This window comes from Besnoitia besnoiti, chromosome IX, assembly GCF_002563875.1.
Source record: "Besnoitia besnoiti strain Bb-Ger1 chromosome IX, whole genome shotgun sequence".
NCBI classification, from domain to species: domain Eukaryota; phylum Apicomplexa; class Conoidasida; order Eucoccidiorida; family Sarcocystidae; genus Besnoitia; species Besnoitia besnoiti.
In genome coordinates this window covers 1,816,687-1,844,514 of record NC_042364.1, presented here as the reverse complement: position 1 = coordinate 1,844,514, position 27,828 = coordinate 1,816,687, and the positions used below count along the sequence as shown (strand labels likewise).

Genomic DNA, 27,828 nt, shown 5'->3' with positions numbered 1-27,828 from the left:
TCAGAGTCGCACGCCAGCGACCGGCGGCGAGCTGGGCGGCCACACTCTCTTGCCGTCTGCAGGCTCGCCGAAGAAGGTGTTGAATTCGACGGGGCTCGGGAGGTAGGACCGCGGCGTTTGCATCTTGGAGGGAGGCAGGAACATTCTCTCGACGCTGCGGCTGGGCAGCTCGTCGGAGCTGCGCTGAGACCAGGCCGGCGAAAGCCCGCCCCAGCCGCCCGACCTGAAGGACGGCGACAGCTCGCCTGCAGCAGGCCCCGGGGGCGGGAGCTTTTGCGCCGGCGAGAAGACGCCAGAGACCGACGCAGACGACGCCCCCCCGCCGTGCCGACCGAGGCCGCAGCCGTAGCCAGGACTCGCCGCCGGGCTGTCGCGCAGAAGACGCACTGGCCGCAGACGCCGGCGGCTGGGCGACGGCACGAGAGGGTGAAGCGCCGCCGTCAAGGCTTGCGACGAGCTGCCTGCCTCGGCGCCAGAGCTGTGCTCCCTCCCCAGCAGCTGAAACGCAGCCCGAATCGACCCTCCCCCCCGCCCTCCTGCTTGGGAGGACACGCGCGCCGGCTGCGGCGTCAGTGAGGAAGCTGCCGGAAGGGACGCGACAGAAGGCGCGAAGCCGGGCATCGCAGCCCCAGACGACGCGGCGAAACCAGATCGAGCCAATGACGGAAATGCAAACGCAGGCGGAGTAGCCGAGTAGCCACGAGGCGACGGGGTGCGGGCCTCGAGGGCCGCGCGTCCTCTTGGCTCTCTCGGCGATGCAGCGCCTCGCCGCGGTTCAGCATCTTTCGCCTGTTCAACATCTCGCGCCTGTTCAACATCTCGCGCCTGTTCAACATCTCGCGCCTGTTCAACGTCTCGCGCCTGTTCAACATCGCGCACCTGTTCAACATCTTGCGCTCGTCTCTCTTCTTCATCTCGTCGAGCCGCGGCAAGGCGTTTCCGACTGAACTTGGGCCTAAGGAAAAACGGCGGACCCTCCGACGGCGACCGCGAAGGAAGACAGACCGAAGGCGGGGTAATCAGACCTCCTATCGGCTCGCGCGTCGGGTCCCTGCGAGTCCCTCTGGGGCTCGCGGGCGCGAGAAGGTAGGTCGACGGCGTCGGCGGCGTGGCGAGCCCTCTGTCTGCTAGGCTTAGTCTCTCCAGGTAGGCTGGCGGAGTTGGCAAGTCTGTCGGGAACGTCGGGGCCCAGCACGAGCGCGGACCGGGTCCCGAAAGCATAGACGCGGTTTGCTGCTCTCTAAGATCTGCCGCCGCGTTCGAAAGCAGCGTCGGCGGCAGCGTTTCGAAGAGAGGAGAGGACGAAGCTCCTGAGGCAGGCGAGAGCGCGTGCTGCATGCCCGCGGCTCCGATGAGCGGTCGGCCGACCTGAGAGCACGGCGATCCGCCCCGTCCGTCGCCGCCCCGCGCTTCGCCTGCCTCGCCGTCCACGGGAGAGAAGACAGCGGTGAAAGGCGGAGGCGAAGTGGGGGTCGCCTCGCGCTCCAGGGGAGTCTCTGTCGCCAGCAATCCGTTCGCTCGCCTCCCGCGACAAGTTAGCCGGGGAGAGACAAGGAGGTTGGAAACAGACGGAGAGAATGACGGGACGCTTCGAGAGGGCGGCGTGTGCAGCCGGTAGAACGCAGCGCCACCCCAGGTCTGCTGTTCGGCTTCCTTCAGAGCTATGCGCACGCATGGAACCGCTGCGGCAGTGCCCAGCAGCCCCGCCAAATCGGTGGACGCATGTGGTGCCTCTGACTCGTCATCTCGGACTCCCGGCGGAACGGCTCCGCTTCGGGCTTCTATTTCTGCGGCCTGAGCAGTCCCTGCCTCCATCCGTACCGGCGCGGGAGGCGCCAGTGAGGCTGCCTCCGGAGGGAGAAGGAGGAGACTTCTCTCTTCCTCCCCGCACCCCGCGTCTGAGACCGCAGCTCTCCCCCACCTCGTCTGCGGGCCTGGGCCAGGCCGCGGAGGATTCCGTTTCCTTTTCGACCGAAACGCAGTCGACGGCGAAGCTGCGGTGGCGACAGGGTCGCGCACTTTGCCGCTGCTTCGTCTGCGTTTGCCACCGTGGAAGCCGCCGCGTGCGAAGCTTCCTTTGTTGCGGCCCCTGGAGGGCGGCGGAGCCTGCATCTCGCTCTCGCCTCTCTCGGCGTCTTTCCCTGCATCGGCTCTGTCTTCTGCGTCTCTGCCTTCTGCGTCTCTGCGTCCTGCATCTCCCACGTCTACGATGCCGTCCTCCACTGGCTCGCCTTCCTCTCGCTCCGGCAGCAGAAGGAGCTCCTCGAGGCTAGAAACGACGCGTGGCGACGCGACAGGCGACGGTACCTCCGCGACCTCAGAGAGCTTCCAACTCAGGCGGCGCGGGCGGAGGCTCCTGCGGCTGCCAGGCTCCTTCCCTCGCCCGCCCTCTGTCGCTTCTCGCTCCTCTTCCTCTCGCCTCGCACGCAGCAGGGCAACCAGGGCAGGTCTCTGTTTCCCTGCCTCGTGTGTCTCCTTTGCCTGGTTCTCTGCTTCTGCCACTGCGCTCCCGTCTTCTGTGTGATGGGCGGCCCTGATCGGTCGCGTCGCGCGCAGTGCATGGTCGCCTTGTGCGTCCTCTGTCTTTCCTGCTGTCGTCGTCTCCATCTGCTCTTCTCCGCTCTGCACCGCCGGCGTCCCCTCCTCCGCTCCACGCGCTCTGTGCTGGGCGCGGTCGTCTCCGCCGTCTAGCTGTCTGGTCGCCTGACGTGCAGACTCGGGGCGCCGCTTCAAGTCGGTTGGATCGCCGTCTACGGTCTGCGCGTCCGCTTGCTGATGTTGCCCAGCTGCCCCCGGCTGTGCTTCAGACTCCTCCGCGGCCTTCGCGTCCTCGAAGGCGCGTGAAGAGAGCTCTGTACCCGTTGCATGCGAGACGGCTCTAGCGCTTTGGGCATCACTGGACGCTCTGTGAGAGTGCTGCCGCAGCTCGACTTCCTCGCCTTCCCCCTCCGTGCGCGCATGAGCAGCCGGCGTTTTCGAATCGGCCGACGGCAGGTGTGCCGAGGACGGAAACGAAATTGCAGCAGAAAGAGCTGGGAGAGAGGCGCACGCTGACAGAGGATGAAAGAGAGAAGGAGCGAGCATTGAAGAAGCGGAGGCGGGCGAAGCAGCCAACCAAACGGATGAGGAGTAGCTTTCGTCGCCCTGGCTGGCGCGTCGGCTTCGCCTCTGTCGCGGCAGGCCTTGAGAGCCGGTCGACCGTCTTCTCCGCTGGGGTCGTTCAGTGTGCGGCTCTTTCGTCTCCGTTTTAACAGACTTTTCGACTTCTCCGCTAGAGTCCTCGCTAGCCGCGGCCCCGCGCGGCTCATGTCGCATCGCCCGCCTGCCCCTACTCCCTGAAGCTCGCCAGCGGGTAGCAGCCGCTTTTCTCCCCGGTACGACTGCCACCTCGGCCGCGTCTTTTGCCTCCTTTTTTCCAGCGGCCGAGTCCGCTCGTCCTTCTTTCTGAGGCGAATCCAGGGCCTCTGTACCTTTATCTTCACCCTCCAGAGAGGGGGCCGTCGCCGTCACCTCACATGCCTCTCCGCTTCGCTTCTCGCTCTTCTGTCTTTTCGCCTCCCGTCTGCTCTTCTGCCCGCGAGCCCCTCGGACAGGCCCCGCCGAGTTGCGCGGAGAAGTTGCTTTGGCTGCTTCTTCTCTGTGCATGCGGGTTTCTCCTTCCGCGGTCTCCCTGCCACCGTCAGGCTCCCCAGCGGCCTCGCCTTCGCCTGCTGTCTCGATTTGCAAGGTCACTGGATTTTCGCCATTCTCATTCTTCTCTTCGGTGGCTGTTTCTTGAGGCCCTGACTCGCGTGCGCTGGCGGCTCGCGACCGCTGCCGCGCTCCTGCTGAACTGCGTCTCACGCGCGTTTTCTTCAGGTCGAGGACGCCCTCCGGCTTCTCAGATGTCTGCCGAGTTCTCTGCCGCTTCCTTCTCTCCCCGCCAGCACTTTTCTCTGCGGCCTCCTCCATCTTCTGATGCGAGGCAGTTGACGCTTGCTTCTTCTCGTCTGGCTCCGCGGCGTCCCTCGCTTTCTCTTTCTCATGTCGTTCGCGGCGGGTGCCATCTCTTTCATCCTCTCCAGGTCTACCTGTCGCGGGCCCCCTCTCGATTTGCGCTTGACCTCCGCCTTGTTCCCTCCTGCCTGACCGCCACTCCGCCCCTGGGGACTTCTCGTCCATTCGCGTGCCTTCTCCGTGCCGGGACGCGCCAGACGAACAGCCTGTCGCCTGAGGAGACCGCTTCTCCGCCTCTTTGGCCTCTTCCCCTGCGTCATCTTCTCCTGCGTCCTTTCCCAGAGTCTTACCTCCCTGGTGAGATCCGCGACCTTCGGTTCCTTCTGTTCTCGCGCTCTCTGCGGCGCGGCAGACGCCTGCATTTCCTTCTTCCGCTTCGGCTTTCGCGTCTTGCCGGCCGCCGGCTCGCCCAGGGGCATGCGCAGCTGCGTGTCGCCGATCGTCTGTGGCATCCGCGCTGGCAGCTTCGTTCCGCGTGTGTGCGGCGGATTTGCTGTCTCTGCGGCTGTGGCCTGTCCGCACGACAAACGCGGCGAAGAGCGCGAGCTTCTGCGGCCGCGGTCGGCGAAGGGCAGCGAGGACAGGTGAAGAGAAGAAAGGCGAACCACTGGCCGTTCCACACAGTGCGTCTGGGAGAAGAGGGGATCCTGCAGCTTTGCGCACTGGTGCGAGAATCAGGCGGGCTCCTTTGGCTTCTGCTAAGTCGGCCGTTGGCACAATACGCTGAGCAACCTCGCCGCCCTCACGGTTAACGTGCCTTAGAGGAGAAAGCGAGCTGCAGTCTGGCAGCAAAGAGACACTGCTGCTGCGCTCCTCGCTCTCGGTGTCTCGCATGTCCGTCGCTTCCCCGACGTCGCCCTCGTGCAAGGCACTCTGCGCTGCTTCGCCCCCGCTTCCGGGCGCTTCGTCCGCCATGCTCTCTTGGTCCGTTTCGTCTGCAATTTCGTGTGCATCGTCTTCGTTTCGCTCATGCGCATCTTCGCCCTTAAGTACGGCCCGATCGCTCGCCTTCGACGCGTCGCTGTCCCCGGTTTCGTCCGTGGTTGCCTGTTTTGCGTCTGCGTCGCTTCGCTCCGTAGTCAGTAGAGCTGAACCGCGAGCTTCCAGGCAGTCCACGTCGTGCGAAGCAGCTCGATAGCAGCTGCGTTTGTTGTCCTCCGCGGGCGAGCAAAAGAGGTGGGACTGCATTTTTCTTCGTTTCCCTGCGGCGTCGCGTGGTGCCTTCGCCCCGCAGAGGCGGCCCAGGACGGCCGCTCGCTTCCTCGCCCGCTGGGAGTCGCTCGGGCGCGGCGAGGCCTCGAAGGCGCCCAGGAGGGCTGGCAGCACTGATGAGGCAGGCGGCGGAGAGGCGGAACACGACGAAGTTGTGGAGTAGGATGGAAGATGCGCAAGCGAATCCGGCGAGACCAAGGCGGGAGAGGACGAGACATTTGATGACGACGGACCCGAAGAAGGCGGGAGCGACTCCCGCGACGGCAAAGGGGGCACTGACAGAGACGCTCGATCAGGAGAAGAGACTCGCAACAGCGAGGCAGGTGACAGCGAAGGAGACGAAAGCACAGACGAGAGGGACAACGAAGAAAGTGCTGAACCAGGCGATCCTGAATCGCATGGTGAGAAGGCTTCACGCGATGCCACAGAGCGCGAGGAAAGGGGGAAACACGGTGACGAGACTGAGCGCGTCTCTACCGAGACACATGGGTCACCCGCTTCCGGTACAGGACCAATCGAAGAGCATGTAGTGGAAAAACTCGAATAGGATGCCAAACGGTAGGCGTCCTCTTGCTCTGAGTCCCCATGGCTTTCTTCCATGTCTTCCTCCCCTCCAGCCCCGAGATTTCCGAGTGAAACGCTTCCAGCGTCTCCCTGACCCTCCTCTCTGCAAAACGAAGCACATTCAAGGACGGCGTTGCCTCCGCAGCGGCCCGCACAGTGCAAGGCAGAGTTCAGCTCTCGCTCCCAGCCCGCTGCCTGGTCGCCGCTGGTCGTGCTCCGCGCCTCGTCCTCCCCTCCGGCATCCATTGGAGTGTAAATGTGTCTGAAGCGCTTTCCCGAGAAAGCTAAAGTGCCCGCAGTCCCCTCCTCGTTCAGGCCCGCCTTCGTCGTCTTGGGTACCGACTGCACCCTAGCATTCGCGGTCGCCATCTCCTCTCCCTCTCTCCAGCAGCTTTTGTCTGACTCTGTCCCCACGCTGTCTCCGGTCGTCTTCTCCGCCCTGCAGCTTTCCAGTCCTTCCTCCCCGTCTCGCCGCGCACCAACGTCTACGGTTTCCGCTGCTTGGCGTGTATCTCGCGTTTGCTTCCCCTGAATTCCCTCGGTTTTTACTGCTGTGTCATGACTGCTCGAGTGGGGAGCTGCGCGAGCTTCGGTCACGCCCCCTGCGCATGCAGCGGGCGGCGCCGACGGGCGGATCTCCGCCGCGCCGACAGCCACGGCGAAAGGCACGACGGGGCTGTGGCGCAGTCTGCTCAGAGGCGGGGAGAGCTCTCCACGCCCCTCTTCGTTGGGAGAGTCTCTGGGGCACGGCGGCGACGCCGGCGATTGGGGCGAAGCAGCTGCCGAAGCGGAGGGAGACGGACAGGGAGAGAAGAAGGAATACGAAACGGGCGAAGAGGGCACGCGATCTGCCGCAAGGCCGGCAGAGCGCATAGTAGTAGTAGGTGAAGAGGGAGAAGCAGGTGACAACGCAGGGGAGTCAAAGTTTGTATCTGACGCGCACTCAGCCGGCGCTGCAGCAGGAGCTGCAGAAGAAGAACGCGAAGGGAGCCGAAACGATGTCTTCACTTGCAGTGCTGTGGAACTCTGTCGAACGCTTCCAGGGGCCTCCACGTGACTCGTCTGCGTCCCAGTCTGTTCGCCTACTAGCACGCCTTTGCATCTGTAGGCAGAGACCGGTTCCTTTAGTCTGTGTGCGCAGAGTTCTCCGAAGTCCTTCTGTGCGATCCTCTCAGTGGATGAACATGCAAAGCCGACGTCCCCTGCGAAAGTTTCCGCCCCTTTGTGACGACTACCTGGATGTCGGTGCTCTACTGTCTCGTTGTCGAGGCTCAGAGTTCCTCTTTCGCGTCTGCGCTGCGCTTCCTCTTCGCCCTCCTCGCTGTCGCCCTCGCGCTTCTTCGCTGCCTCAGTGCTAAGTCGCCTGGCGTTCCTGAGGCGCGGCTCTTCACTGCCTCCTTCCCCGCTACCCGCGTGCGCCCTTTCTTCGTCTACCCCTACGCAGGAAGGGTGCGGCTCAAGCTGTCTCCGTGCAGAGGGGGGCGTTGCCAAGCCCGGTGTCAGGTGTTCGCTCGGTGACGGAAGATACAAAGTTCGCGCGTGCGACGCTGGAGACAAGGCGAGAGCGTTTTTGCATTCCCTGTCCTGACGCCGTCCTTGGCTCAGAGGAACCGTCGAGTTGGGCTCTGCGTTTGCGACGACTCCGTTCACGTCTGCAGCAGCGGCCGGCGCTCCAGGGATCGTCGTGGAAGGCGGCGACGCCTCGGCGCCACGGGAGACTGGCGACGAGTCGGCCGCGTAGGCTAAGCTTGGAGGGAGGGGACGCACGCGGGCCGCGGCATCTGCCTGTTGCGCCAGGGCAGGAGCCGCGCGCTGTCGAGCGCAGCTATCGATGGCAGACTCCGAGAAGGGCGAAGGCCAGCGACTTGCGTCGGCGGGCGACCGTTCCAAATCGTTGGGGTATCCGCCAGGCCGTGCCTCGTCGCTGGTGACACGCGGGAGGCCGACTCGCTCGCACGGCGCCGCGGTGGATTGAGCGGGGCCGAGCAGTGGTGGTTCGTCCGTCGGATGGATGAAAGGTAAAGAAGATTCGAGCACAGGGGCGGACGGGCTAGAGAGCGCAGATGAAGAAGCACGCTGCTCCGCCGCTGCGCAAAAGCGTGTCCGGGATCCGGGCCGTGGCGCATCCCTCGCGCTGCTGTGCGGGACTGTCGCGTCATCTTCCGTCTCATTCGCGGCGCTGGCCCTCAACCAAGCAGATGGGCTCTCTCTGTCGGCGCAAGCTGCATGCCAGCTCTCTGCCGAGTGCGAGTCCTCTCTCGTCGTGTCTACAGTTGGCGAAGTGTGGGACGCTTCCTGCGAGTCACAGCCCTGTGAGTCAGCTGAGCGCCAGGCAGCGGCAGAGTGGATGCTCTTGTCGAGCGCCTGTCCCCCGGCCTCTCCCGCGCGAGGCTGTGTGAGGGGGCCGTCAATCTTCGCATGCAGAGCGGCGTCCCCCTCTCCCCCTAAAAAAGAAATCGCGTCATGCACAGCAGTTGAAGCGTATTCGCGGCACGGCCCCGGTTCTTTTGCGTCTCCACTGTGCGCGCACCAGAAGGCCTGGGCCCCCTCAGCCGACGCGCCTGTCGCCTCTGCAGAGTAGGCGAACGACGAACAGAGGGCGTGGCGTGTGCCTGAGGACGCCAGAGTCGTGACAGAAGAACTCGATGAAGAGGCGGAGCCAAAGTCCGCGGTCGGGCCGGTTCCTTCGCTCCGCGTCCACGAACATGAATGCGTCTCGGTTGAGAACGACGACGCCGAGCGTGCCTCTGCGTGGCTGCCGCCGAGAAGCACCACCGCGCCGCCTGTGATCTGAGAGAGGCGTGGTACCTCGCCGCAGAGGGTGCTCACGCTCTGGCTCGGTAGAACGTAGTCAGAGCCGTCTTCGTGAATGCGCGAAGACGACGCCATGCTGCTCTCCCATCCTCTCGATTCGATTCGGTCCCCCTGCGGAAGGGTGCTGCTCCTGTCCTGCCATGGCCACGACGCCCACGCGTACTCCTGCTGCGAAAGCTGAGGACGTGCAGAACGAAAAGACGAGGAATGCGCGAGCGACGGGGAGGCTCGCTCTCTTCCCATCGGCTCATCAAGGGACGCCGAAGTTGCTGGATGGCCCCCTTCGTGTGCCTGGTCGGTTGCGGCTGCGCCCGCGAAGCTGGGCACCTCATGAAGCTCTCGCGGCTCACCTGGTGGGCACGCAACGAATGCGCCACCGCCAGCAGGTCCGCTAGATTCGCCTCCGCCCCCTGCAGCTTGATCGATCAGCTGTGGAGATGCGGCGGGATGCATGTTGTGCAGCGGCGGGACTGGCGCGTGCGACAGAGCGTAGGACCAGCCTGAAGGTGCGGGCGACGGGGAATGCGGCGCCGCGGAATGTGAAGGGGGAACGGGCCCGCAATGCAGCGGGGAGAAAAACTCGTCCTGACCTGTCGGCGCTGAAGCCACGTCAGCGCCAAAGCGCCAAGCAGGGCAGTAGGGAGCGCTACACCGACACGAAGGACTGCTCGAAGAAGGACTGCAGCCCGCCGACAGAGGGAACACAGCGTCGTGTGTCAGCTGCCGCGCGTCTCCACGGAACTGGCGCTCGTCATGGGCGCCTGCTGGTGCAGCAGAAAACGTCTTGGGAGGGCTTCCATCGAACGGGGGGAACGTCGAAGAGTGCCGGAGAGGCGACCGTGGCGCCGAGGCCTCGCCGTAGTAGAACGACTGGCTGCTGCGGTAGCGGTGGAAGCCTGCGTTTTCTTGGGAAGCGAAAAAAGTCGTCTCCGGAGGCGAAGGCCGGTGGGCCAGAGAAGAAGCAGAGTAGGAAGCCGACGAGGGTAACATGGCTGAGCCGCTCCGCGACACTTCACGGTGGTAGTGTTCGTTCCTCTGCAGCCAGTGAGAAAAGCCGAGGCCTCTGGGGGAGGCGTAAAGATGTTCAGGGGGAGAGTTCGCCCCGCTACCCACGCTCGACGAACACACAGGATAGAATGGCGACGAGTAGGGCGAGGACGCCGCACGCGAACCGCGTCGCCGAGCGGCCATGCAGGGCGCATGCATGGGCCTCGGAGTCGCCAAAGCGTACCCAGGCGGAGGTTCAGGGGCTGGAACTGAGTACGTTACAGCCTGAACCGCGAGTGTCAGAGCCTGCGCCGAGCCATACTTCCTACACGAGAAGCTTCGGTTTTTTATCGTCCCATCTGGGGTGCGGACAACCGCACGGTACGCGTGTTTCTGTGCATCGTAGCGAACCCCCGACGGCAGCGGCTGGTCCCCCTCAGGTTGAGTCTGGTAAAGAGGCCGTGGGCAGCAATACTCTGCTGCTGTGCAGGACGTAAAAACCGAAGGAGAGACAGTCGCCCCTGATGACAGCGGGGGAGCGCAAGGCGCACCGTGGAACGGCTGTTGGCTGGGAAGTGGGAGAGGGACTTGCGCAGTCGAGGGTTGGTGACGGGGGGAGCCACGGCCGTCGGAAGATGACGAAACGCCATGGGGAGTCGTGTGGCAGGATGATGTCTCCATATAGGGGCGGAAGCCGTGGGCGTCGCCAAGCGAGTTCGCATCTTGCCTGTCTGGCTGCGTCAAAGTGCGCGAGGCGAATCGGCAGTCACTGGCAGAAGAGGCCCACGACTCACGTCTTTGCGCCGACGGCGAGGAGGCATTGCATGGCGGAGGAGCTTGCAGAACTGAAGGCAGATACGGTGGTACAGCAGATGTACGCGTAAGCGGCTCCTGCCGCTCACCTCGCTGCTGTTTCAGATCCACTGTCCACGTTCCATCACCTGAGTCGGCGGACACGTCCCTGTTGTCTTCACCTAGCGGCTGGCCGAAACAGGAGGGACAGCGGCATTCTGGAAGCTGCGTAGCTGGCTCAGATGCAGAGGCGTAAGAAGCGGACGGCGCAGCAGAGTATGCGTCATCCGCATTCTGCGTCTCACGTGAAAGAGCCGGCTCCGCATAGTCCTGCGCTCTGCGAGTCGCCAGCGAGCAAGTAGGACGGACAGGATAGAACCCAGTACGTGTGTTGGAAACAGGCGGCTCGGTTGGGGGCCGTACTGTGCCGAGAGCTTCTGATGTGGAATCACAACGCTCATTCGCGCGCTCTTCTGCCTGAGGAGTATCAACAACTCCGGAGTCGCCTTCGGGGTTGAGGGACGAGTTTCGTAAAACGGGGCTGTTGACTTGTGAAGCGGGTCCCGAAGACGGTGAGAGCGTAAGAACAAACAGAGGACCCTGATTTCGCCCTCCCTCTTCGTCGAAAGACTCTGAACACTCAGGCGAGCTGGCGTCACGAGATAAAGCCTGAACTTCATGTAATATTTTCTCCTGGTGGGCATTCATGTCCTGTTCTCTTTCATCATCTTCACCGACTGATCTTCGGTCACCTTCATGCGCGAGGGCCGACTGTGGTGGCATGTCGTCACCGGAAGAGGAGTCACTTTCCCCGATGCAGGCAGTGCCTGCTCTTGCTTCAGAGTCCGAAATCTGGTACGGTTGGCCGGTCGGCGCAGTAGAGGTCTTGTGGTCATTCTCAAGCGTATGCACGTCCCAGAAGTCATGGTCGCTCAGCCTGTCTCCGTTGACGACGGACTGGCTCGCCCCCACGTCTGCATCATTTGAGTTACGGTCAGCAGATGAAAGGAGCGGAACGGGGGGGCCGTCTCCCTCGGGGAGCTTTTCGCCAAATGGACCCCTTTCGCAGACAGTCTCATCCCACGTCCCGTGTTGCTCCATATTCAAAACAAATATATAGGGGCCCACATGAGATATGGAACGGATAACAGGGAAACCTGCGAGCCGCTCGGGAGTGAACCGTACTCCAAGAAAACGGGTAGAGAGATTAAAGAGAGAAGAGCGAGAAACGTATCAGGAAAGGTACCAGCTGTTCCACCTCTTGTGCCTGAAGTGTCTGAGTCTGTCTACACACGGTTCACATTCCTCCCGCGGGCACACTTCCTCAATGATGCAGCGGTTTGTGTATTGAAGTCCTCCAGCCCTGTGTTACGCAAATGGTCGACCGTACCGCGAACCATGCAACTACGTTCTTCTTACCCATTCTCAGTGTCGGGGCTGTAATCGCTCACAAAAATGCTTGGTAAGTGGCCTGGCTGCACAATCAAATTTCTGTCCCCCACCGGCGAGGCAAACCTTATCGGTATATATATGTATGCGAATACACCAACGCAACCTGGCAAATGAAACACCAATGGGATGGACACCTTCTGCATGAGGACAGGCGTCGAACTCACATAAGACCATGCAATCAGTATTTTGTAGTCGTCCACGGGGTCAAGGCACTGCAGTATCCTGTGGTCGCCGTTGCGAGCACGAGGGCCCACGACTCAGCACTCCAAGGAAGAGCCCACGCAGGCGAAAGCTGTAATCAACATGAGGCACTTGGGAACCAGAGCTGATCCAATATGTATACTGGCATAAACGTTGGTGCATTAACAGACCTATAGCTTACAAGCCGCACGAAAGGGCACTTGTGAAAGCCTAGATCAGCTCACAGTTAGAAGCAGGCAGGCTCTTGGACATTTTTGCCCGGGCTGTTAGTAAACGCGGAACTGACTGGCTCAAGAGTCAAATATCTCGATACCTAGCAACACGACCGATCAATGCTTCGGGTCATTTTCCGCTCCTTTGTAGTTTTTGGGGTCGGCATCAAACCGGGAGACACGGGAAAAGGGAGAAAATGTAAGCTTGTTTTCGTTTCCCCTGAAAGGATTGGGGGGTCGCGAGCGTCTGTGCAAACGCCTTCTGCGGAAAGCTAGCTCATGGTCCTATTGTTGTCGTATGGCGTACAGCTTAAAAAACATTCGCGACACAGTGCTCCATGCTCTTCAAAACACGGTCTAATGTAGGTACCACATGGTAACTACAATAAATTGCGATGGTGTTATACACCACCGGCAGAGGACGTAGCGATCTGTCATGTCAGAGTCCCCGGTCAAGCTTGGTAGCTGAACAGACTCGATGCAGCATACAACGCGCCACGGCAGAGTTTGTGCGCTTTGCTTGATGCTCCACACGCAGAAGCATTGGTCGTTCACCGGTTTGTCAAAGGCGTCGCTTTGTGCTTGAAGTCGATATCAGGAGGACAGGAAAAGCTGCAGCGGGCAATTCGCCGATTTTTTGGCCAGACGATGCAACGGTTCTGGGGGAAGACGGCCGCAGCCCTAACTTCAACTCCAAGAGCCGTACATGAAGACGTGGAAACAATCGATTCACAAGCACAAGCCAAAGGCACACGAGGAATCACTAAAGTGCGCTAAGATCGGACAGTCTGCCCACCATTGGAGGCAGACGGCTTGGCAACAGCCAAAAAGCGAAGGCACGCCGACCAACTCTGACGCGCCTCGAGCGTCAGTTGTGACATACATTAGTAGTAGCCGGGCGGTGCAGGCATACGGACGGCATCTGATAAGCGACGAAACCTAGCTACATAATGGCAGCGGTAGTTCTTTCACAGGCGAGCTCATGGAATTCGGTGCGAACGGGGGATACGAAGACGTATTGTTTCGTTTGACTCTGCTGCGTCTCAGTCATATATATACATATATATATGTATGCATATATAGGAGAATCCTAACATGAAGTTACTTTTTACGGATACTGCCCCCTGCGGTCGAACTCAATGAACGGAGCTAGGGGCGCGTCGTTGGGACAAACGAAAATAAACGAGCTTCCGATATCGGTTTCTCTACACTGCGTCGCCGGAACCCATTTTCATGAAAGTGTGAAAGCATTCCATGCTTCAGTGTGCGCGTGCGGGCGGTCTTAGCTAGCTGATGAGCTATCGCGGAAGTCTAAAACTGCAGAAAACCAGTTACAGGAGGATGGGACGCGGTGTGGCTGTTTCCCATCGAGATTGCAACAGAGTCCGCGAAGGCACCCGCCAGGTGTGGCTGGAGGCCGCGCCTTCTGCATGACGCAAAAAAGCAAACTGCGCTCGAAGCGAAGCCAGAAATGATGCTGGATGCGAGAGGGACGTGCACGCTGACTGCGGTCTACTTCCCGGCCCTGTATGAACATGCAGGGTCACACGGGCCGCACCTCAACAACCCAGAACATTTCTGCTAGAAGATCGCGTAGCATCTTGTGCTAGGAGACGCCCTTGTTTCTGTTTCGGGCTAGTCGATCGTAGTGATTTCGGCATCCACTTCTGATATTTTCAACCAAGGCTGCAAGAGTCTGAAGGAACTGCCATAGTCTGGTTCCTCTGTGTTCCACGGTCCTCTTAGTGCTCGTGGTACAGCCCACAGAAAGAGGTCACCATGCGAGTTGCAGGCACGCGCATCACATGCAACCAGCTTTGCATCCGTATCTTTGGGGAGTAGCAACATAGATACGTCCCCCCCTTGTATCCTATCCCATGTTTCTGCGCGACGTCGAGGGGCGGTGGAGGTGGGGGGGCGACGTTAATCGTGGGACTCTCTGCTTCATATCGGTCTTGCGTCCGTAACCTTTGCAGCGCATCCCGCCATGGGTGGCACCCGCTAGGAAAGTAGAAACTCGCAACTGTAAAGCCAAGTCCTCCATCACATCTTGCAGCTCTAGATAAGTACACGTACTCCTCGTGAGCCTCGCAGGCCTTCCGCGGGCACGATGCCGATTAGGGAAAGGATCACCACGACGACGCAGTGCTCACTCATACGTTCCTGGTAAGCAATGTTGTATTGAGGCGCGGTTCACCCCGCAGCAACACAAACAGTGGGCGAGCCAGGCAGCCACATTTTGCCGAGTTCCGTGGAACACCCACTAGGTTGGGATCCTACGCTGCGGCCGGCGCTGGGCTGCGGTCGCAGCTAGCCCAGCATAGTGGTCAAGCACCAGTAGATGGCCAATCCAGACCGACAATCCAGACCGACAAACAGTTTCCGTCACATTTAGCTGCCACAGTGGTTCATGGCTTATTAACGAAGAGAGCGGCTAGAAATCTCCTTGCAATGCAAGGAACCTCGTATGGGGTGTGCCAACATGCGAGTTTTATTCCACGCCGTGGTGCCCCCACCGACAGGTGTGTTATTCGCCATGGAGATCCCACTGTATCCAAAGCATCTCGAACAGGCCACCGCGGTTGGCTGTAACGACGGCAGTGCGCTGGCGAAGAAACTTTGACCTGAGGTAGCTACACGCGGCTACCGGTCTTTGGAAAGGTATCTGCTCACGCACAAGATAACCACCAGCAAACCAACGTGTCCCCCTGGCGGCACATTGTCAAGTCACGCCCTCGCTGACTTCACGGGCAGCATTAGCTGCCCCATCGAAGCTGGTTTGGTTTCGCGGAATGTTTGCGCCCGACGAACCAACACAAAGAGAACGACGACGAGAACAATCTGATCGGACAGGTGCCGAGTGGCCATTGGGGGCATCTTTCACACGATCCCATTGCTATCTGTGACATTATATTCCTGCCGCGTCGTGGTTCGCGCTAACCTGACTGCCTCCTCTGTCGCTCTTCAGCGGCCTCTAATGTTACGCCCACGACCCACGTCTCGTACGCCGCCATGGCGGGGTCCCGCCCCATTTACCATGCACGTGCAGAGCGCAGAGGTCTCGGGTCGCAGGTCGAACGCATTACCAATGCGAACATGGGCAGGTCGCTAGCGTAGCGTTCTGTGGACGGCTTGATGGATTGACTCGACCTTTAGTTGGCCACTGAACAAGACAGTGCGAGACCGGCTAACACGGTCTGATTCTAGCCCCCGCGGGACAACAAGCTGGCATCTGCAGTGATCCATTTCGAGGCCGCAACGCGCAGCCTTCATCATTCGGTGAAAACGAGGCTGAGTTGCACTGGGCTGTGAGCATTTCAGTTCGCTTGCCCATGAAGTGATACATGAGGCCGAAAGCCACGATCCCCGTATGTTAATCGGCCGAGACCTCCGTCCTACGTTACACAGTAAATATTTCACTGGCATATGGAGTGGCCACCGGATGGCGTCACAGCGTAATCTTCACTGGGAGCAATCGACCAACGATTACCACTGCCGACGCAGGGATGCGTTTTGTGAAGACGTCCCGCTATGGGACGTTTACTGTGTTGCTCGCTACGGACTCGCTTGCCTGGTATTCGGCACAAATCGTGTTTGCACCTCTTGACGCCAGTTCCCTGTAGTAGTTCGCACGTATATACACCGCGCAGCACAGCGATAGCTCTCATCGCCAGCGGATCGCGCTTCAGAGGTGTCTGTAGCGCGTAAGCCTGCGCGGGGCACAATCGCAAGAGAGAAGGGGCCGGCGTAAAACGAAAAGATGAGAACGCAGCAGGGGACTATAGTATCAGGCCACCGCAAGCGTAGTCGAAGGTGAGTATCGGCCACTGAAGCTCACGATCGCGGAGGAGGGCGAATGCTCGGAACTCCGCACGTGCCAATGTATAGCCGTGGCGTGCGAGAGTTCCACACGGGTGTTTGTGTGTGCCTCAGTCCTCCATACAGATCCATCTGAGTGTCAAGCCGTCCAACAATGCTGCGTACACTCGGGCGCCTGGTGCCAGCGTCTGCTTTTATTTGTTGAGTGTTTGACACGGCGAGCAATCCTTTGTTCATCTAACTCCATGACGCTTCAACATCAGCGGTACCGGGAAGGAGAGGGATCCCGGCAGGCTCTCGTCGACTCAACCTTCATATTGTCGCGTCTGCCGGCAGTCCGCTATACGATGGGCCGCCCGCATTCCGCCGACACATGGCATTTCACTGGCTTCTGGCTTCTGGTACGTAACCTGTCCCAGCAATGGACGGCCAGCAGCGGCTTCTAACACGAGTAGCGGTGTCCGATCTGCAGCCCCCGACGCGGCATACTGTTTTGATTCCGTCCCTCCTTTATCACGCGGCTTCCCCTCCCCCCTGCACTCGAATCTTGCATTGATGTCTATTCAACCGCATGGACTTCATGTTCTTACTAAATCTCGTCTGCGCTTCCCGCTCTTCCGGACTGCCTGTGGCTGTGCCGTATTCGGAAGCGTGCGCTGCTAACCTCGTCTGTCTATCGTTCACAGTGTCTTCTGGCTGCCGGAAACCCCCGAGTGAGTCGCGTGCCGCCTAGAAAAGATCTTGTTATGCGGCGTTGAACTAGTCTAAGCCAACATATAGAGGCGCCACTCTGTTTGCATGTTCGTGAGTCGACAGAGCCTGAGGTGTGCGGTCAGCCCCAGCCAGCAAGGTATGGACGGGCTGCCGGAAGTTTTGCACGCGTCCCTTCATTCGTTGTAGCGATGGGAAATTTCTCTTCCTCCAAGACTGCCTCGAAACTACGCGACAGCATCCTCGAAACACTGTGCCGTCACAACAACCTCTCTGCCGCTGAAACGGGCTGCTTACGCATGGCAGTCCGCCAGACAGCTGCGGCGTCGATCGAGTATTTGTCTCGGCCTCAGCAGTTTCCTGCAGGAGCAACAGCAAAACAATCTGCAAGCTTCAGCCGAACGGCGCGCTCGTGCAGGTTCGAACCGCGGCGTGTCACCCTCGAAGTGTTCTGGCACTCGAGCGTCCTCAACGGCAGGCTGATGCACACGCTCTGAGCACGAACGAGCATGAGCAATCGAGATGCCGCCAGATTGCTGCGACCGAATGGCAAGACACACGAGTCATTCGTGTTTATTTGTGTTTTCGGTCGATCTATATATAGAGAGAGCGATTGATATATTTATATGTGCCAACAAAAGATCGGTTTCAAAGAATTTCCAGGTTTTTCAATTGATCATTTTCAGTGAGAGTTCTCTTTGCTATCAACATACTACTTTTCTTTCTCCTTCCTATCGAAATGGAAGCAGATTACTCCTCCTACGGAGGGTCTGCCGCACGGCAGCCCTCCACTATCTCTAGGGCGTCCTTGTGCAACCGGGGTGAACAGACCGCTCCCCCCGGCACATGCCCTGTTTCCTTTGCGTTTCTGGACAAGGCCGCAGAGGTTTTCTCATGGGGCCTGGAAGCTGTCATGAGCTGCTGGGAACCCGCACTCTTCTCACCATACGAGAAGGCTGTAGGCGGCGTCGATGGTCCCAAGTCAACCGGTGTCGTCGACGAACACGAGATCAAGGTTAACATGGAGGACGTCGAACGCAAGACAGCTGTAGGTCCTGGCTCTCACCGTGCCACACACGGCCAGCGACCTCCAAACGATTGCTCACTAGACATGACAAACCGTGGCTCAGCTCTCTATGTTTCCACATGCGCGCGTGGCTACGCAAGGACACAGGTGGACCAGGCGTTGCATCATGGCATATACGTCGTCGGCAATGAATGCGATGACGATACGCCCAGATCGCAGATGCAATGTCGCGATGCCAAATACTCGCGCCAGGATCGCTACGAGGACCATTACGACAGCAGCCCGTCTTCCTCAGTCGTCGAGGAAGACCTGTCGACGCATGTGCCCCCATCGCCGCTCTACGGCGAATACGGCCTCGACGGTGACAGCGGTGACGAAATGGCGAGTTCGCAGATGCAATGTCGCGATGCCAAATACTCGCGCCAGGACTGCTACGAGGACCATTACGACAGCGGCCAATCTGCCTTAGTCGTCGAGGAAGATCTGTCGACGCATGTGCCCCCTTCCCCGCGTCATCGGGGACCCGTTGTCCACAACGACAGCGGCGACGAAGGGGGGAGCCCACGGGTTGTCTGCGTCGTTGAGGGCGAGACATCCTCTTCGTATTCACGCCAACTCCTGGAAGAGGGCTTCGTACAGGTGGACGAGTGCTCGGTGTTGCTTCCACCCTTGCCACGACGCGGTTATCTCCCTTCAATTCCGGAGGAGTGCGAGGTCTGCCTTCCTTTTCCGGCATCAGCCAGGACCGGTAGCTGCTCGGATGACCAGAATCTCTATCAGAAAGATCAAGGCGGAGTCGACGGCGTTGTGGCGGTCGATGGTGTCAGCGAGGATGAAGGAGGCGCTCCACCTGCAGGACTAGCGACGCTACAACATGCATCGCTGAGTTCCGCCCGCCTGCGATGCAGTCACGTAGATGCTTCGCCAGTATCATCCTCTGCAGTTGGCTCTTCACCATCACAAACTGACCAGGGCTGGATCGATGGCGAACGAGTATTGTATGAGGTTAGCAACGACGACAACGAAGGATGCAGTCCGCGGAAGGTGGCCCGTCCAGGCGAGGCGGGGCATCACGGAGTTCCTCAAGAACGTGGAATGAACGCATGTGGTGGCGATCTGCAGAGTTGCGCGGCACTGCCTCTCGATGCCGGTGACTCAGCTCCCGGGGACTGCCGACCCTCCGGGGCAGCGCGTGAGGTAGCAAGCCATAGTTTCGCTACCTCTCAAGCGCAGCAACAGGCGAAGAGCGACGGCCTGGGGACTGGCACTGAAGACGCGGAGGACGTCGTCAGTTGCGAAGAGCACCGAGTTGTGCCGGCGACTTTAGCTCCAGGAAAACCCTCCGTGTTTTCGATTTCTCGCCAGTACCCGGATGGAGACGGACCGGCGACTAGGACCTCGAGCATCGACTTTCTGCTCCTCCCACCCGATAGAGCTGGCGAACCTCTGGCACTTCCAGACGAGAACGTCGCGAGTCGCGCTTCCCGGCTGTCCACCGGAAACCAGTTCTGCACGGCAGATGAGACTCAATCGACGGATATCGACTCCGACGACGGCGCCTGTCCCGACCAAGAGGAGCATGTCCGCAATGCGACCAGCAAAGCGGCTCTACAGGAGGTAGCAACTTCCCGTCCGAGTGGAAAACCCGATTCGACTCTTCCACTCGACAGGTTGGAGGAAGACGCCGAAGTTGCGGAGGAATTCTCAGGCATTTTCCCGGGCTTCCCTCGTGAGAGAGTGTTCCGGGGACTACCAAAGCATGGCGAGGACGCAGCACCGGATCCTTCCTCTGTGCGTGGAAACCAGTCCTACGGACAGAATCAGCAGTCGACACACGGTTATGAAACCAGCTCGGACAAAGATCATTCCACTCGTCAGAACCACAGTGATAACAAGCCTAACGCCGAGCGACGCGACGACTCGTCTCCTTGGATTCGAGTGATTTTCATCCAAGTTTCTCTGTTTCGTACTGTTTATGAATTTGGGACCCTCTCTTACTCGACTCGACAAGAGAACTTTCTTTTCATACAGATATCGGAGGCGGCCTGATCCCAGGCCGCACTTTTTATGAAAAACAAAAAAAAATACAAAATCAAAAAACAAAAAAAAATCACAAAATAATAAAATAAAAAAAAGTACAAAATTAAAAAACAAAAAAATCTATAAAAACAAAAATAAAAAAAAATACAAAACCAAAAACCTAAAAAGCAACATCCTACAGCCAGAGGGCGAACCCTTACGGTTTGTTCAGTCCTATATGCTCTAGTCTAGGCTGTCGTGCCCATCCCTCCCGGATGGCCAGGTTTCCCAGAGTACGCCGTGCTCATTCACTGCTTCGTGTCCACGGTGCACGTGAATAGTGTATATTTGTGTTCGAGTGTTATCCTGATATTCCCTCTTTGCAGGAGGAGATATTTGGGTTGTGGTTAGGTAGCTTCACGAGCGGCCTGCAGATCACTTGTCCTCCCCCACAGGGCACACGACTCAGGCGTTCTCTATTTTCCCGTGTCATTTGCATTTTCCGAATTGTATCTCGCAGCTCGTGAGATTTCTCCGGACCCCTCCCCACAGAAGGAGAAAAGACACAAGCGTCCTTCGGAACTTCTTAATAAATCGACTTCTGCTTCCAGGTCTGAAGACCTCTGCTGGTCTTGTCGAGGAAACACTTGCCCGCACGGGCCACTAGCTTCGCCTGCGCTGCAGCATCCTAGGTGCTGAGAATCTTACCAGTCAGTTTTCATTAGCGCTCACACTCTCTCCGGTCGAACACGAACAAACAGCTTGAACGCAGCACACTCAGCAGAGGAACTCGTCCTTTCGCAGATATTCCTTCCCCCCCCCTCTATCGATGCGAGCGAGGATAGCTACAAGGAAAAGTGTCAGAAAAGCGTCCGCCACGCGCGTAGGTCAACGCAGTAGTTGCAGTAAGGGATAGTGAGAATTGCTTCTGTACCGTTCGTCGTCTCTGCCAAGTAGGAAGTCATTCACACAGAATCACGCGGTGGCTGGCTTCCCAGACTGGCAGATCCTAGTAACCTGAAGGTTTAAACAGTACTGGCTGGAGCTAATCAGAAGGCTGGTACGAATGTGAGAGCGGCGAAAGAGAGGCGAATGGAACTGAACACGAAGCGTACGCCGTCCGTCAGTCCCCGAGATCATTCCACCGTTCCTGCTACGTCGTGGGCCAGCCAGCTGCGGTCGCGGGACCGGCAGACTGTCTGACCGAGCAACAACTACCCTCCCCGCGGAACGAAGCTGAGACCAGTTCTGTCGTTTTCTCAAGTGCCGAGGAAATCGCGCTGATGTTATCATTCAGACGAATGCCGTTACAGATGCAGGACAACTCCGGAACAAGAGACTAGCGTCGCTACAGGCGTGCTGTCTGCATATCTGCTGGCTCCCACTCGCTCTCCTCGGCCACCTACGACGAGCGCGAACAGCCATAGCGGAGGCAATCAACAGGCGCCGACGGAAGGCCATGTTCTCTTGGGGTTGGAAGTAGCCACTGCCTCCGGCCAAACGTGGGGTTGCGAAATCAATGTTTGCGTAGCACGAGGATCACGAGTTTTCTCCGCGCATGATTCGGAGCAAGAGCATACCACTGCAGCACTGCAGTGCTCGCGACTATGTCCCAGTGACCATTCGGCAGCGACACAAGCAGTGGGCCGGCCAGCTGACACCACGTCTCATACGCCGCCATGGCGGGGTCCCGCCCCATTTACCATGCACGTGCAGAGCGCAGAGGTCTCGCGTCGCAGGTCGAACGCATTACCAATGCGAACATGGGCAGGTCGCTAGCGTAGCGTTCTGTGGACGGCTTGATGGATTGACTCGACCTTTAGTTGGCCACTGAACAAGACAGTTCGAGACCGGCTAACACGGTCTGATTCTTGCCCCCGCGGGACAACAAGCTGGCATCTGCGGTGATCCATTTCGAGGCCGCGACGCGCAGCCATCATCAATAGGTGACAATGAGGCCGCCTGCTGCCTCTGCTTCCCCGTCCTTCGGATTCCTCAGCGGACGGCTGCTGCAGCAGCGGCTGTTGCCTGGCCGCAAGAGTTGCATTTGGCTGTGATAGTTTCAGCTCGCTTGTCCATGACGTGGTATAGTAAGCCGAAGGACACGGTCCCCGTATATTGGTCGGCCGAGGCATCTCTGTTATGATACACGCTGGCTTGTGCTTCGTAAACGAACGTCGTGACGTGGACGAAGACGGGGCGTGTAGTGCACTGAGAACGGTAGCGCGGCGATGACTACTGCAGGCGCACGGATGGCCACTGTGAGTAGGCGTCTTTTTACCCTCCTAGCATATCATGGCTCTGCAAATTTCCGAGGACCGGGCAGGATGTTTGGCGGGCTGTAGCGGTGCAGGTTCTAACTACTATGCGTTCAGTCCCTTGTCTTCCGTCGCAGCAGCGGGCATCTTTTCTCTCAGCCTACAGTGCAAACACTATTCATTCTGACCTAGTTTACCAGAAGCTTCCCATGCACGACTCTGGCATTGTGGCACTTGACCTCAAAGTACAGCACCGACACTCACAGACCACCTGAGCATTCAGTAAAAGTGCATGCGAGTCCGCATTATTCGAAGTTAGACGTGTATGCATGCGAATCAGGTTCGGTGCCTCGTTCTGGGTCGGACAGGGGTTCTTCTTTCTTTTGTGTTTGTCTTTTGTGGAGGAAACTGAAACCATCCTCTGCGTCAGGCAGCCACTCAGGCGGCAGCTCATGCTACTTCCGGAGCTGTTACGGTGCCAGCCTCTGGACCGTCGTGTCCGAAGGGGTTCCGGAGTGCTGAAGTGCACTGTACTGCTCCTGCTCCGCCGCGGGATTCGATGAAATTGCTCGGAACCAGCCGCCCTTGTTCACATTCATCATCAGCATTTTCTTAATTACTCTCTTTTGGTCCAACGTTCTCACCTTTCTGAGAGACAATGCTTGCCCGCTGCTGCCTGGGGCAGCGGTCGCTGCCGAGCCGGTCTGTCCGCCAAGGGCCCGCCGGCAAACTCGTCGTCAGGAGCCGTGCAACTTTCGGCACTTTGATCGAGGCCGGAAGTGGCAGAACCTCTTTGCCTTCCCGTTACGAGGCGGCCAAGGCGAAGCACCGCCGATGGCTGACGGTGACCAGTTCTGCGCGGCAAGTCCGGAAGGGTGTCCGCCGTTGTTCATCTCTTGCTCTTTCCAGTGGGGTCTGTAACTCCACTTCCTCGGTCTTGAGACAGCCTCTTCGTCCAAATACTGGGCATAATTCTCGTCGTGGTTCTTCTTCCCTCAACTTCAATACCGCTGTTGCCGACCATATCGCATGCTGTGGCTCCTCCTCCTCCTCTCCCTCTCCTCTCATGACTTCCCTCCCTTTTCAGGTTATGTCTACGCGTTCGTCCTCATTCCTCTCCCCGTGTCGTACTACTTGTCTTTCCTCGTGTGCCTTCGGCATGGGCTCGCATTCCTGCTGTCGTTTTTCGTCTGGTCGGTGTATGGGCATACCGAGTGTCTCGTGCTTGCGTGTCAGAATGCAGTCCCACGCAGACTTCGTTGAATGTCCCTTTCAGGCTCAGGACCAGTTGACAGGAGATAAGACGGCCGTTCATCTGCATCCCTTCGGCTGCTCCCACGCGCCGCTGCTTGGGACACAGGGTCTACGTGCCTCGTTGCCTTTCTTGCCAGTTTCACGTCATTTGGGCCAGGTGTTTCCCCCGTCCGCGAGCCACTTCGTTCGCAGTGTAATGATGTACCCCCAGCGCCGTGTCATTGGCCACCGCATTGTAAGCAGGATCCGTCTTCCACTTTCTCGTGTGAAGGGTTTTTGAGGGCGGCGCGCGGCCTTAGTGGGATGTGTGCCTTTTTCTGGCTTCCACTGTGAGGGGTAATCTTCTGATGTCGCCTGGTGCTGGACTATACAGGGCACTTGGTGAGAACTATCTGCAGCTTTGCAAGCGAGAAGTCTTTTGCGCGTTCGAAGACGGCGGCTCCCGCCTTGGTAACTCCCTGTCAAAGTGGGGGATCGTCTTTTCTGCCAACGGCACGTGGCGCTGATGCTGAAACTTTCTGGTTGATCTCTTTTCACCTGTATACGTGCGCGTAGGAGATATTTCGCGGGAAGCACCGGCGCCGAAGAATGGTCCCTCCTCGCGTTCCTCTACATCCTCTTGCAGCGAACACATCTGAGGAGACCGCATCCAAGGATATGAATTTGTTTGAGACATACCGAGACCTCCAGCTCCGGTGGAGAAAGACATGCCGGCAAAGGAAGAAGAAGTTTAATATTGCAAGAAAGTGGAAGATGCCTCGAAACATCCGTCCTCTTCCCGACCCCGCCTGGGCTCTGGTCTTCCATGTCAATCCGAAACAGAGCTACCGGAGAGGCAGGAGCACTTTCAACAGAGCGCGACGGACAGGCCCAGGTCGGGAAAATGTGCAGGAGTATTCAGAAGCTTCCACAGGAGATTCGAGCGACTTTGTCGCCGTCAATGGGGGCGGGGACACAGCGCAGGGGCTTATCTCTCAAGGGGGCACCGCCGACCTCAGGGAACGTGAAACGCTTCTCCAGCATGTGGCGCTGAACCCGGAGGAGGGGCGCGTTGAAGGCAGAGGCCGCCTAGATCCTCTAGTCCCTGGCTGGGGCAAAGGCGGCCCCTCTCCCGCCTGGCTTCGCTTTCTCAAGCAGACTCCCCAAGATGAGCTTTTCTGCGTCATGAAAAGCAACGTGTCCACTCAGCACAAGGTATGAAACAATCCGACTCGCTTCGCTGAGGAAATGAAAGGGGGACTGTTTCTACCGCTCGCATCCCTAGAAGATTTGTAAACATGATCTCACCCCGATCTGACGTTCACAAATCAGCAACAAGCGCCGATATGTGAATGATTAAGCTGCCGATGAGGATGCAAACAGCATTTATAGGGAAATTTTGCTGCGCTTTGCATTCCTTGCTTTACTGTTTTATGGGGAGAAGGGTGTTGGGATATATCACGGCTGTTCGGTATCGCGCTCTCTGCCTCATTACAAAGGTGGCTGTCTTTCTGTTACGCAAACCAGGTCACAGCTGGGGATTTAATTCAGGCTGAAAAGCTGCACCGCAAGCAAGCAGGTGAGAATCAAGTGCCGGTGATTTGCCGCAGACTTAACAGGGAAACCGAAGAGTACGGCTTGTCGACCTTCCACCCGAAAGGTACCCTGCTGTTTTTTGTTTTGTGTTGACACGCGGCCGCTACGGGATATGGGCCCCCTGAGCCTCTAGGAGCCGCACATTGGAGGGTTTCGTTCTGCCGCGCTGGATTTCCAGAATATTCTCAAGTTATGTTCTATGCTCGTGTTGGATTTCTAATCCTATGATGCTCAGATTGTGAATGATCCATCCGGCTTTGGTGCCCTGTGTTGTGCGCGACTTCCCCCCTTTGATTGTGCTGTCTCGTACTCAGATGTTTCCCATTCCATGTCTGCGCTGCATGCAGGAGATAAGATCGTCTTCGGCACTGTCATGCTCGTCGGGTCTCGCGACTGGACGATTATTGGCAAACCCACGTAAGGCGATGACCTGATGGAACTGGCGTCGTCTCTCTGCTCAGGGACGTCACAGTGCTGTCCCTTGCGTGTGAACTGCGGCCTGATGAGTCGTTCGCTCATCTCCCGACGCTGTCGTAGTGCTGGTATGGGCGAGTCGGCAAGCGAGCAGGCGATGAGGCTGCCCGGTTTTTGTTTGGCTTCAGGGTGCCGTTTGCTAAAGTGGAAGCAACCGTGGAAGAGCAGGTGAGAGCGGCGATTGACGCTTTAGCGTAGAGAAGATGCGCTAGGAGGCGGATTCCGGTAGTAGCGCGGGGGCCGACTGTTTTGTCCTGCACTGACCGCTGTGGTGTTCCATAGCGTCCTCCGCCTCGCAGCGATGCATCCGTGAAATGTCATGATGTGCCCGAAAGCTGCACACTGCTGCTCAGCATCTCCCTGTCTCGCAAGTCGCGCGTGTCTTGTGGATCGGTGTCATGGATATGCGGTTGTGTATTTCCTGCACCTGATAGTTCGGTCTCCCTGCTGGCCCTTGCTTGCAGACTCTGGCAGGCGAAACGCTCAGCTTCTTCTATAGGAAGTCCCGGCGTGTTTCACGTTTTCGGAGGTACGGTCTTCAAATGGCCGAGGCTTTCCCACGTTTCACCATCTCTTCGGTCTTCTTCGATGAGCAGCGAGCTCTTGTAAGCCTTCCTCGGGTGGAAGGTTTTTTCCCTGTGTATACGTTGGTGTGCTGTTATTTACAGGATTCGGCACTGCGTTACGATGCTGCGTATCGACCGTATCGTCGTCGACCCAGAGATGACAGTAAGAAGATCGCCTTCAGTCAACGTGGAACATATATATTGCATCCAGCTCTCCGTGCTTCTGTAGTCTCCTTAGCAGCGGGCGTCGATGGTGTCCGCGGCAGTCCTCGCCTTTCTCATGGCCATGAACTCACCAGGCCGTCACTGCTGATGTCTCTCCTCGAGGAAATCATTAAAAGTACGTGCCTTGAGCGATGGTTCGTGTGTTCATCCTGCTTCGTATTCGAGGCTATCAACACGCGGTTGTGGAGACCGCGGTTTAGTCGTCATATCTTACCTGTCATTTTTTCACGTTTATGATAAAAAAGCCAAACGTATGTTTTTTTTTTGAGTTCTGGCAGTGAATGCATGACGTCATTACTCCGCCGGTTACACTCTCAAGCGTTTAGTCACTCACTGTCGGTGCCGGATCCGCTTTTTCATTGCCGTCGGCTGTCTCTCCACAGGTGGACCCACCGCCGCCGAAGCCAGATCGATTGCTTGATCTGTGGGCGAACCGCTGGCTGTATCCCGATGAGCTGGAAGGTAAGGCTCCGAAGAACAGGAACTCGATTGTACGTTGCGCTCAGATTCATCGAGTAGTCAAGCAGAGATTTCCAGGATTCACGAATAGATAGTAACCTGTGGGGTGCGCATTCCCCTGCCTCGTGCTTAGTTAAGGTTCTTGGGGAAGTCGTTCACGCGGAAGGATGCCTCCCGCATGTGCGACGGTGGAAGGCCGAGGCCCTATGTCTGTCTCGTAGTTTTTGTGCCTTTTAACTTCTTCAGTCGATCGTGTTTTCTGCAAATGTGCAGGCATAAAGCGAGACGAAAGCGGGACACCAGTTGCCGCGGGTGAGTGGTATCTCTCAAGCTATCTTCAGCTCCAACAGTTAGTTTCAGCTATTAGTTCCGTGTATAGTAAAAACTGGCGCGTATGGTTTCCGCAGGATTCGTACAACGGTGATAGATGGTGGCAACTCTCGAACTGGTGAATTTCAGCATGCGTTGTGCGGAAGTCGTGTCTCTATGAACTAGTTACCGCGTAACCCACTAAGGGCGTGAGACAAGAAAAAGCCTGCGTGTCTCGTCTTCTAATGTCGGTCGAAACAGGGATCGTGTCACGTGGTTGATTACAGTAGTGTGCTGGCGGTGCCATCCTTACAGAGATATACGACGGTGCCGAGCATCAGAAGGGATCTTACCAGCGACGAGGCCTGACAGCATCTTATCGGTGAGCTGCAAACATCGAGACACGTCTTTTCGGCCACGGCGAAAAAACACTGCAGTCTGGATGGGCAACTCTCATCTTCTGCAGGCATAGAGCATGGGCACTACCCAATGCCACTTTTTCTCTAATCCCGCGAAGGTGTCGGGTGACCTGCTGAAGCCGAAATTTTGTGGAAGCAGCAGCTGTATATGTATCTCCGCATATGCGGGTGTTGTCACGTAGAGTACTGTGGTCTGCAGCGGATGGCCGTATTTACAGCAAATGTTTAAACGCTCCTGGAGGAGGGGCATCCCGCGCTGATGAAGCCAGGTTGTGGGGAAATTTAGGTGATTCGCGGAGCGCGTAACTTGTCTGTAGTGCGCGCACAATCATTGGGTGATGCTGTCCATGTGAGAATATTGTTGCTATTGCACCAAATTTACGCCGAAGCGTGATACGTCTCTGAAGAAACGAAGCCTGTGTTTTGCTGCTGGCGTATATCAGGTGGCATCCGGACCCACAGTCCTCGCACTGGAGACCTTGA

The 27,828-nt window shown here is 58.1% G+C and overlaps 3 protein-coding genes across 3 annotated transcripts; 2 read left to right on the top strand and 1 right to left on the bottom strand.

Moving 5' to 3' along the window:
• BESB_014290 (uncharacterized protein) lies at positions 1-12,270 on the bottom strand (the record flags this gene model as incomplete). The annotated part of the gene is made up of 2 exons (XM_029360158.1): positions 1-11,549; positions 12,243-12,270. The coding sequence occupies 2 exons, from the start codon at positions 12,268-12,270 to the stop codon at positions 1-3; spliced, it is 11,577 nt and encodes a 3,858-aa protein (XP_029216825.1).
• Positions 12,271-17,499: 5,229 nt separating this feature from the next.
• On the top strand, positions 17,500-19,836 carry BESB_014280 (uncharacterized protein; the record flags this gene model as incomplete). The annotated part of the gene is made up of 1 exon (XM_029360157.1): positions 17,500-19,836. The coding sequence occupies one exon, from the start codon at positions 17,500-17,502 to the stop codon at positions 19,834-19,836; it is 2,337 nt and encodes a 778-aa protein (XP_029216824.1).
• A 2,886-nt stretch (positions 19,837-22,722) lies between these two features.
• On the top strand, positions 22,723-27,828 carry BESB_014270 (putative 50S ribosomal protein L21; the record flags this gene model as incomplete). Its single annotated transcript, XM_029360156.1, has 11 exons — positions 22,723-23,553; positions 23,874-24,512; positions 24,825-24,876; positions 25,241-25,310; positions 25,496-25,535; positions 25,832-25,896; positions 26,036-26,096; positions 26,542-26,620; positions 26,891-26,929; positions 27,242-27,308; positions 27,789-27,828. 11 exons carry the CDS (start codon positions 22,723-22,725, stop codon positions 27,826-27,828), a joined length of 1,983 nt encoding a protein of 660 aa, XP_029216823.1.